The 11,411-nt window shown below is 40.8% G+C and overlaps 1 protein-coding gene across 1 annotated transcript; it reads right to left on the bottom strand.

Annotated features, from left to right (window-relative positions):
• Window positions 1-1,833: 1,833 nt before the first annotated feature.
• LOC145395451 (single insulin-like growth factor-binding domain protein-2) lies at window positions 1,834-5,373 on the bottom strand. Its single transcript, XM_080269057.1, has 3 exons — window positions 5,257-5,373; window positions 4,308-4,425; window positions 1,834-2,922 (listed from the first exon to the last, which is right to left on the bottom strand). Exons 1-3 carry the CDS (start codon window positions 5,301-5,303, stop codon window positions 2,812-2,814), a joined length of 276 nt encoding a protein of 91 aa, XP_080125183.1. The 5' UTR covers window positions 5,304-5,373; the 3' UTR covers window positions 1,834-2,811.
• Window positions 5,374-11,411: the final 6,038 nt, after the last annotated feature.

Genomic DNA, 11,411 nt, shown 5'->3' with positions numbered 1-11,411 from the left:
TAACATCATGGTTGGAGACGTGAGAAGATATAACAGGTGCTGAGCAGAGCGAGAGAGGCGACGACCACACCCACATACATCAAGAGTGACAGTGAACTCCAGCTGTGTCAGATGAATCGGGTCTTTGTTGATATACTCCCTCGGGATGGAAATGTTCCTACTTCCCTTTATGGGAGTCGTCCGGTTCTTATTGCCTTGTTCCTTCCAGTCATCTACCACACACACACACACACACACACACACACACACACACACACGTGTGTGTGGTCCTGCCTAATATTTAGCAAGCAAGGAACACGGCAGAATAATTCTGGGAAAACTTTTCGGGAATTTTTCTAGTAGTAAGAGTGAGGAGCCGGAGACACCAAGGTCAACTGAGTGTGGTGAATGTGGAGAGAAGACAGAGTAGCAGGTATAATGATAACACGTGTATATAAGTAAGCGTTGTGCGTGAATGTGGAGAGGAAGACCAATATCAAGGTGGAAGACAGAAACGACAGTGTATAGAAGTGATGTTGATACGAGAGTAAGGAGAGGGAGGTCGAGAGCAAGTAGAATGTATTGAAGTGACGAGGACGGCAGCGTGAGAAAGGGGAACCGAGAGCGATGAGGACGGATGCTTATGGAACATTGCTGGTAATCTTTGTGTGCAGTGTTTACAACAATATCCACATCACTGCCTCGTTAGTGTGGACGTGACTCCCAGTATTCTTGATAACGCTGTCGTCAAGAATTAGTAGAACATGTTTAGTCTAACCTGACGAAGCATTTTAATCCACATCGGCTTATGTGATGGCCAAATGTAGTCAGACTAGAGGGACGATTTTATTAGTAACCATGAACACTTATGTCTAACTTACAACGAAGGCTCACTCACGTAACTGCCAAACTGCAATCAAAGTGTACGAGTGACCCAACTCAGTCCAGTTCAAAACAACTTCATATCATCAATGCTTCCGTTTGGTGCGGCAAGACCTTGCTTACATCATACTCATATGCATAGAGTTGTGGGCATAAATACTGACGCACTTCCTTACGAGAAATAGGGAACCAGTGACAAATTACCGTACTTTGACCTGTGGAACCAATCAGGCTTTTCAGAATGACATGTAAGAGCTTCATACCCGCTTAATTAAATAGTGGATCCCAGCAGACTGCAGGAAACTAACTCTGCAGCCCACCATCCTTCAATCTTTGTGATATGTAGAGGTGTGCTGTACGTTGGAGGACTACAGGGCCTTGATAGCAGGCTGTGAAGCCTATGCCCAGAGTCGGTCACATAAAAAAAAAAAAAAAAAATCTGGAGGTGATATGGCATGGGGTGGGGGGAGGTGAGACTGGTTTGTGCATCCGCGCAGGTCCTCCATTCGGGTGCATTGGTCCCATCTCGGGAAGGCGTCCCCCTCCAGCGCAGATCTGTATCATGTCCTTACGTTAATAACAAACTGAACCTGAGGGAACTGCAGCTGGTATGTATGAGTAAGTAATAATCAAAGTCGATGCCATGCAATTTGAAATACTGTCGGAGCTACTTAAGATTTATATTCCACTTAACGCCACATTAGTTTCTTCAGTTCTGAGTGAGTAAGAGGAGTCGAGTATGTTACTGAATGATTGGATAGGTAATACTATGTGAATGTAGAAGTAATTTAAACAATAAAACATTTCAAAACGACCTGTGCTATATACAAAACATAGTACAGTGCCCGTGCATTCATACAAATAAATATTACAGGCACACATGTAGCAGTACACATAGTTAGGTAATAATAACATAATCATGATCATGACCTTTTTTTTTTTAAATCTAGGAATGGGATGGTAAACAACAGCACCAACTGAAAGAAATTTATTTAAGATGGACAAGTTTTGTTGGTCAACGAATAAAAAGTAAGATGGAATATGGAATGGAAATACATAAGTTTCATCCATGATGTGATGACTGATGTGGATTATTCTCACACTTGGGGCGGTGTTCTCGTGAGGTTAGGAAGCTTACTAACAACTCATCCTTACCTGTTGATTTCTGATTATGCTCTGTTACTATATTCTTGTGTATTATTCGTGAAATCTATGTCGATATTAAAAAGATCTAAGATGCTAAGAAAAATAAATAAATAAATAAAAGAAGGATATTCATTGGTAGTTTGGAACAAAAACCGTTAAGGAACAGGTGTTAAGGAGCTTCCTTAACCGACGAGAATACGAGCCTTGGTGGTGTAGTGGTTCAAGGCGCCAACAGAGGGATGATTAAATTCCGACATGCTTTTATTTGAATCCCAAACAGGCAGCTGTTTTTTTTTTTTTTCTATCTTGCTGTGTCATTAAGACCCTGGAATGGTCACTTACTCTTAACCCTTTAGATCCGTGACGTCTTAATGCAGTTTATTTTTGCCGCTATCAGATGAATTTATTTAGTCAAGAACAGATCTCCACTAACTATATATAAATACCTCTGGTTAGAAAAGGCCATTAAAAGGTTAATAAAATCGTCTGAATACAATAAGTAAAAAATCACCTAACTGAAGGGTTAAATAATCTGGACAGTACCTAGCCTGGTGACTCAGCCAACAGGTAACCATTCTTCAACAGGTGACTAAATCAACAGGTAATCACGTCACCAGGTAACATCATCTGGTAATAAATGAACAGGTGACATCAGCAGGTATTTGGTCAGCATGAATAAGTGAACCAGTGACATTATTGGTAGGTGACATCAGCAGGTAAAGGGTCAACAGGTAATAACAGCAGATGATATAATCAGCAGGTAACTACAACATCAGGTAACATCACAGGTAAATAATGTAACAACTAGTCGCTAACACAGTAGCCATGTCTGTCGCCTTTCTGCTGCTGGCACCACAGACCCGTGCCACACTTGCCGCGCAGATTCCAGATTCCCCCACACTCCTCACCCGGGCCCTGTGGGGTAGAAGCGGAATTAAGGCCCGTATTCTCGAAGTTTAAGGAAGGACCCTAACGCCTCTTCCTTACCGATTTATTTTTTGGATATGATTGGTTAATATCCTCTTCCATACTATTTATGCAAACGGCAATACTAGGAGGATTTATATAACACAGAAGAGGACAGTCAGGTGTAATAAACAAAAAAAATTGCTTAGAAACGTGTGTTAGGGAGCTACCTTAACCAAAGAGAAGAAGGCCTAGGTTTGGTTAAGTTAGTAAACATCAGGTTGAGTCCAATTATGTGAGGTTAGTTCAAGTTAGCTAATGATGATGACTGTAGATTAGATTGGGTTATAGGTTAGGTGTCTTAAGTTTGCTGGTAACTAAGATTGCAAATTAGGTTAGGTAAGGTTTGGTTAGGTTACGTATAAAAAGTTTGCAAGCAACCAAGATTGCAGATTATTTTAAATAGTTTTGTTTGGTTAGGTTGGCTTCGGTTACATTAGGTTAAGTTGGATCAGGTTAGGTTAGATTGATCAAGTTTTGGGTTAGATGTGGTTTGGCTGGGTTGCGTTGGACTGGGTTCCGTTGAGCAGAGGTGTGTTGGGATGGGATAAGGAAGGTAGTAGAGTGTAAAAATTGTCGCACGATCATTATATTGAGCATAAAATTGAAGGTGTTTGAAAGAATATTTTATAATGACTTGCCTTTAATCTTGACTTTACTAGTACCAGACGACTGTATTCAAGTTACAAATAATCTCTCCTACTGAATAATTTGTTTAAGCCTGTCTCTAACCCTCCAGCTAGAAAAATCTCTTCTGAGCTGAATAAAAGTGCTTGAAGGTAGCGAGAAAAAATGAAAATGCGTGATCAGAGTGAAGGTGTTTCATACAGCTAGGAACATTTTAGACGATGAGACAGATGAGGAAAAGGGTGGGTTTAGAAAGGGAAGGCCAGATATTTTAAGCTGATTGTGTTAGCAAACAGATATATCTTACGAACAAGAAACCATGTAATGCATAACTGTAACTGAAGAAATTTCATGACAAGGTGGACTGGCTGGTTAGAAGAAATTAATATTTCATCAGGACATTAAGGGGAAATAAATAGTTTTCCTTACAGACAGTTTCCGTAAGCGCTGCTAACGGGCGAGATGTCAATATAAAGGATGTTTGAAGAGAGGTTGACTGACTGTCAGATTCAACTTACTCTTCCTGATCTGGGTCGAGGTGGACAAAGTTGGGGTAATTAAATGTAGTTCTAATCTAGAATGGACTTTACCAACCCACTTACCTACGTATTTAAATGCTTACCTACGTACCTACTTGTATATTTACCGCTCTACATACCCAACTACTCATCTGCTAACTCATCTACCCACCAACCTACTGTACTTACCTTCCCACATACAAGGCAGCAGTTACATATATCCTTCACCGTGCCATACTGACAGTCTTGTGGATCGCCTTTGCATCTCTCTTTGTAATTACACGGGAGGCAGCGGAGGGCAGTGATGCTGGCGAGGAACAGATTAGAATGAGAGAGGAGGAGGAGAGAGAGCAGGGAGAATAAAATGAGGAGAAAGGGAGAGAGTGGGGGAGAGAGGGAGGAGAAAGCTGGGATAGGGGGAAAATGGAAGAAGAGGTAGGGAAGGAGGAGGGAGATATGAAAGGGAAATGGGGAAGACGAGAGGATGAAAATGGGGAGGTGAAGTAGGGAAAAGGCAGAGAAGGGAAGAAGGAGGGAATGAAAGGGGTAAGTGTGGTTCGAAGATGGGAGGGCAGGACGTCAGAGAGAGAAAAAGAGAGAGAGAGAGAGAGAGAGAGAGAGAGGCGGGGGGGAGAAGAAAAAGAGGACGAGAAGGACAGAGAGGGAACAATGGGAGAAATATGAATGTACGAAAGGGAAATGGAGGAGGGATAGAAAGGGAGAGGAGAGAGATGGTGAGAAGAGAGAGGGAGAGGGAGGAAGAGTGAAAGAAAGGGAAAGAAGGAGTTGGGGTGGAGGAGGGAGAGTGTGATGGGGAGTGGGAGAGGTAGAGGGGAAGGGAAATGAAGGAAGGGTAGGAGGAGAAGTGGTGAGAGGAAGTGAGGGAAGGAGAGAAGATGTGGAGAAGGGAGAAGGGGGGGAAAGTGAGAGAGAGCGAGAGAATGTGGCAGAGCGAGAAAAGGAGGGAGGGGAAGTGAGGAACGAGTTGATGCAATGAGGTAGAACTGAAAATATATAAATGACATACAGGTATATACAACATAAAAGCAGTGAAGGGAAGAACACGGTAATAATAAACTGAATAATACAGGAAACACACTGCTTTAATACTAGATAAAAAAAATACAGTTTCGTTTACCTTGCCACCATAACACCCACAAGCACTAACATAATAAACAGCTTCATGGCTGGGGGCGGTGAGAAGATATCACAGGTACAAATCACAGCGGGAGAAACAACACCTTCACCCTAACCTGTCTGGACTGGTACTGAGCTCCAGGTGTTTCCGGGCCCTGTTTATATACACTCTGGAGTCTGGATGTTTTAGTTTTTTCCTACTTTCAGTAATGGCAGTCGCATTGCATATAATGGCTGGTAGCACCACTCCCATTAACATCAGTCTGTAGCAGTCAAAAAAAAAAAAAAAATGATTTCATACTTAACATGGAAGGTTTCTTCCACTATACAACAATTTATTACTTCAATAAATTGTAAGGATATGTTATTTTTTATGTAATTCGTGTGTCTGAAAAACTGTTACCAACAACTGCAAGCATATTCAATGTAACAGACCATTTTAAACACAGCCCTCTTGCTGTCTGTTAAATCAGAACGCAAGTATTTGTAGTAAATTACATGTACTGTACACACACACACACACACACACACACATACCAATCTCTCTCTCTCTCTCTCTCTCTCTCTCTCTCTCTTTATATATATATATATATATATATATATATATATATATATATATATATATATATATATATAAGTGCTTGCTGGCAAAAATTTGTGGTGGTAACCAACGAAATATTTGCAAATAATATTATCTTTCTTTCCATGCCATTACTGAGCCCACAATGACCAATTCAGACCAAAGAGTCGAAAAAATAATTTTTGTATATCTTCACGTGTTGCGATTTCAGATAATTTCGCGCCACTGCGTCGTGTGCGATTGTCAGAATTTTTGTACAGTATTTTTCTGAGACTCTCTGGACTTACCCTGACCTAATGAAAAAGGATTTAAGTTGATATCTATTACCGTTCTCATGAAAGAGACGAACAAACGCACAGGCAGACGCACATACACAGTCCGATCTATTTCTCTCTCTCTCTCTCTCTCTCTCTCTCTCTCTCTCTCTATATATATATATATATATATATATATATATATATATATATATATATATATATATATATATACGTAGAGAGAGAGAGAGAGAGAGAGAGAGAGAGGTTTCTCAGAAAAAAATATGCACTTTGTAATGAGGTATTTACGCCTCAATAAGTTTTAAGTCGCTGTTGAATTTCTTTTTGCCACATGGAAGATTTACCTCTACCTCCGTAACAACGATAATTGGACGTGCAGTCCGCCCCAGACTTATGGAGTGGTGAACTATCACGTCATGTACGAGGGGTTGTCCAAATGTCACGTCTCCTCTGCCACCTTTGCACACGTTCTCAAAATCCGGAAACACTGCAATACCAGTTTCCACTTGCCACATTTTACACGTACGTGCACGTTTTTCATGTTTCTCAAAGGGAAGTTTATGAATGCATCCGAGTGTATGAAGCTGTGAGTATACTTCCATTACAGTATGCCTACATTTTACTGTAACACTCTTCTATCTATCTATTTATCTGTCTATCTGTCTATATGTATATTCATCTATCTATCTATCATCAGAATCAGAAGTCAAATTTGTTTTAATTTATCACTAGTATTTCCTAAGCAAAACTATTTCTACCACTGGAGGTTGGAGAAAACTCAAAATGCAGGACTGGAGTAATTGTCAACTTAGTTATAGCTAAACATGTCAGTCAGTACCAGTTTCAGCATCTGCTTTGTTTGAGAGAACTACATGTCTGACACCTTATTGATGACTTGGTGCTGTAACAAAGACTCATATTATGTGAGGCACTCCAAGAAACCAAATTACTTCCTTTAGCTGACGTCCAAACCGCTATAAATTTTAATTATCCACACCATGGCCATACATTAATCCAGCTCAGTGTTGCGTAGAAACGTGTCTTCCCCATTACCATACTTTCTCATTAAGTGCTGCAAGAATCAGGTTATGTCTGTCTACATATGATGTGGAAGCCTAATTTCCAAAGGACCTCAGTTACCGTGGTTATTATGTGAGGTTTCATGCTTGTTCTCGGTTAGCTAATCGTGAATTGATTGTCGGAAGTATTACAGTATATTACTGACTCCACTGTCAAGATAATCAAGAGAATGGAACTTCCACCCCACCTGACCGCCCTACTGGACGAGAGACAGAAAGTGGACGGAAGGAGAATCATTCGTGGGTCATGTTCCTCAAATATAGCATTACGGATGAGAGTCTATCGTATAACACCTACTAAGATATCAAAGTCTTATCTGCCCTCTCTTCACTATTTCTGAAAAATCTGAATTTGAGGGGTTCATCCCCCTAAAATTCATAGTTGCAAAATTGTACATAGTGGAAAAACTTCCCAGTAACCAGACGAACTCACCTGGACAGTTTCACTGAAGTCAATCAAATAGCCTAGCAGGAGTTAAAGTTCTCTCTCTCTCTCTCTCTCTCTCTCTCTCTCTCTCTCTCTCTCTCTCTCTCTCTCTCTCTCTCTCTCACACACACACACACACACACACACACACACACACACACAGCTCGCTGGCTCAGTGGTAACGTTCTCGCCTACCGACTGGTGGACGAGAGTTCATGCCTCGCTCGGGCTGCGACAAGTTTCACTGACGAAGCGAATGGTTACTGCCCCCCTTGAGCAAGGGGATGGGTGTGTGCGTGTGTGAAGGTCACAAGCCTTGCCCTTAGATTGGACTATACTTTATGAGCTCTCAGCTCTCTTCCAGGAGGGTAAAAGCTGACGATCACACCCCCATCACGTGATCCTGACCTACCCGGTGAATTACACACACACACACACACACACACACACACACACACACACACACACACACACACACTCACACGTGTACAGGCATCTGTTAGCCACCAAACATGCGATACCCGTATGGCAGAACTCTAGGAAAACTTTTCTGGACTTTCTGTTAACAGGAGTGTGGAGGAGAGCTATTAAGGTTGAATGAAACTGGTGGGAGACTGAGGAGGGGAAGACAGAGAACGTGATGAAATGATAACAAAAAATGTTTATATAAGTGAAGGGATTGTGAAAAGGAAGGGCGGAAACCCGAACTGAAGGCGGAAGATTAAAAAAAAAAAAAAAAAAAAGGATATAAAAAGTTAACTAGAGAGTGAGGGGTGGGAGACTGAGAATGAGGTGGAAATATGTGAAAGTGTGTAGAATTCGGTATGATTTGGGAAGGAGAGAGAGATTGGCAATGAGAGGGCTTTAGTGAAATGAAGATTGATGGAAGAATGAGAAGAAGACCGAGAACGATGTCAAACGATGAGTAGGAGACAATGTTGGTAACCTTTGTCGGGAATGTTTGCAATAAGGTTTCTATTACTTTCTCGTTCATGTGAATTTGAGACTCAACTTTGTATATAACTCTGTTGCCAAAATGTCATTATTATTGGAGTTTTATTCTAACCTGACGAAGATTCCCCATGTCCTTTCAGCACAGTTGATGGTAAACTGTAGGCAGGCAAGTGGATTACTTTAACTATACCTTTTTCACCTTAACTTAACCCAAGTTCTCGTTCTTTTGCAGCATATTTCACGGAAAAGGTAATAATGCAGCTCTAGATTTTTTCCACAGCAATTTTCCATGACCATCAAAATAGTCTAGTGTTAATCTCTTGTTACAGCTCAGAGTTCAAGATGGAAAGATGAGAATTTTAGGTTAAGTTAGAGTCAAAAGAGTATACTAAGAAGTGAGATTCATTCTATCTCATAGCTTGGGCTTATATGCGATCAAACAATAGATACTCAGTATTGTAGTAGCAGGAGTGACCCAGTACTCTCAGATAATAACGAGCCAACTAAATCATGTGACGTAGACCTGTCCCTACATCACATTGCCATGTAGCTACAGACATAAATATTGATCAGAGTCCTGGTGATAAATAACAAGACAGCGACCAAGAAGTCTGCAAATGTTTCAGAATCTGAGCAACAGTTTCAAAGTTGTTAAAGTTGTGCCACTCTACAGGCACGGTTTCACTCATCCATGCCTTCTCACATATTTCCAAAAAGCATTTCATTCCACTCTTTCCACTACACTTAATCATCTCTGCATACACCTCATCAACCACATCTGCTTTCCCATTTTTCAGCCGTTTCACGGCGTTCTTCACCTCTGCGAGTGTCACGTTTCCTGGCACTGCATTTCTTCTCTGTACACCCCCAAACCAGTCATGTTAACGTCGCTTTGGTCTCTTTATTCCCATTCATCAGACTTTCAAAATATTTTTTCCATCTAGTTCTTACTTCATTCCCATGGGTTAATTATCTATCACTTAAATCCCTCACACTTTCATATTTCTTTCCACTGTCACTTCTACATTTTTGCACCTCTTTCCAGAATAGAATAAGTTCCTATTTTCAGAGTAATTTGCATTCATTTTTCCTCCTAGATCATCATTTACATCCTTCTTTTTCCTCTTAACTAGTCTCTTTACGTGCTTCTTGCTCTCAGTGTATTCAGTTCTTATTTCAACTGAACCCTGTCCTGTAACGACTCTAGCCACTTCTTCCTGTTTTCCTCCACTGCTCTCTTAACCTCTTCATCTCACCATGCCGTACCTTTCGTCTTTGTTGTTACTCTTGCCACACTACACACCGCTTTTGCATTCCTAACTAAGCAATCCCTGTATCTATTTCATATGTTGTCCAGATCCATTTCATTCCAATTGACTGATTCTAATTCCTCCCCTAATTTGGCCCTGTATTCATCTGCCATTTCTTTGATCTTCAGCTTCTCGACTTTCAGTCACTCTCTCTGACAGCTCCTCCCTCTCTTAGTCCACCTCACTCCTCTCACCTTGATCTTGCTTGCCACAATCGTATGACCTGAAAAAATAATAAAGAATCCACATCGTCCTCTCACTGCCTTCGTATCAGCAACACTTACCAGCATCGATTTCTCTACGAACACGTAATCAGTCAGGCTCCCTTCGACACGATCACCATTCCCTCTATACCATGTAAATTCATGTGCAGCTTCGTGTTTGAAATAAGAATAACAAATGCACAACCTCCTTTCCTGACATATGTCCTTCAGTCACTTCCCATTATCATTCTCTCCGGATACTCCATTATATCATTCACTAAACCAGTGCCTGCTCTCCCATTCATGTCGCCCTTTACAAACACTACACAACTCCTGGGCATTTCTCCTACTATTTCATCTAGCTCATCCCAAAACCTCTGTCTGTCTGTCTGTCTGTCTGTCTGTCTGTCTCACTCCTATCATCACACGGTGCAGACGCAACAGTCACTGATACTTTCACCGTCTCAAACTTGAACATAACATACCTGTACATACATCTCGAGCTGACACATTTGTAGTTTTTCATTCCACTCTGCCACATTACATTCATCAACAAAGCAACTCCTTCCTTGCGTCTTCCTCGCCCATGCATGCCCGACCTCACACATTTAACACCCTCCCACTCCACTACTTCACACCTTTTCATATTGGTTTCACACAATGCCATTACGGCATATCTCACACTCTTGAACACATTCACTACTTCCACTCTCTTACTTTTCTCATTCACACATCTCACATTCCACATGGCCATACGAATCTGCCCAGTTGGCTTGGGCCCTGGGCAAATATTAGGCCCTGCTAGGCTCTCCGAAACGTTTGCCACAATTTAGTGATTTTAGATGGGGGAATCTGGGGAACACTTAACCCGGGCAAAAACCCTAGTTATATGGTTGCCACCCAGCATAGTAAAATGGTTTCCTGGGAACAGGAAACCATTTGGCTTGTTACTCATTGTAGAGACCACTGAGTGGATGGTGTATTCGTATACATTCATATTCATATTCATATCAATATTATTATTATTATTATTATTATTATTATTATTATTATTATTATTATAACTATTACTACTACTACTACTACTAATAATAATAATAATAATAATATTATTATTATTATTATTATTATTATTATTATTATTATTATTATTATTATTATTATTATTATTATTGGAGGAGGGGGTGTGTGGTCTTTAACAAGTTCAAAATATCTGGCTCGCCAGCTGAGTAACAGCAGTTCCGACCCTCAGTCCATTAAAGGTTGCCATCCCTGCCATATATCAGAATTATCAACGAGCAGAGGAGCATCTCTACTTCAGCTGGGGA

The sequence above is a fragment of the Coenobita brevimanus genome, chromosome 4, assembly GCF_032717465.1.
Source record: "Coenobita brevimanus isolate Jiangsu-jjx chromosome 4, ASM3271746v2, whole genome shotgun sequence".
Taxonomy (NCBI): domain Eukaryota; kingdom Metazoa; phylum Arthropoda; class Malacostraca; order Decapoda; family Coenobitidae; genus Coenobita; species Coenobita brevimanus.
Note: the sequence above shows the minus strand (reverse complement) of the source record. Positions and strands in the feature narration are given on the sequence as shown.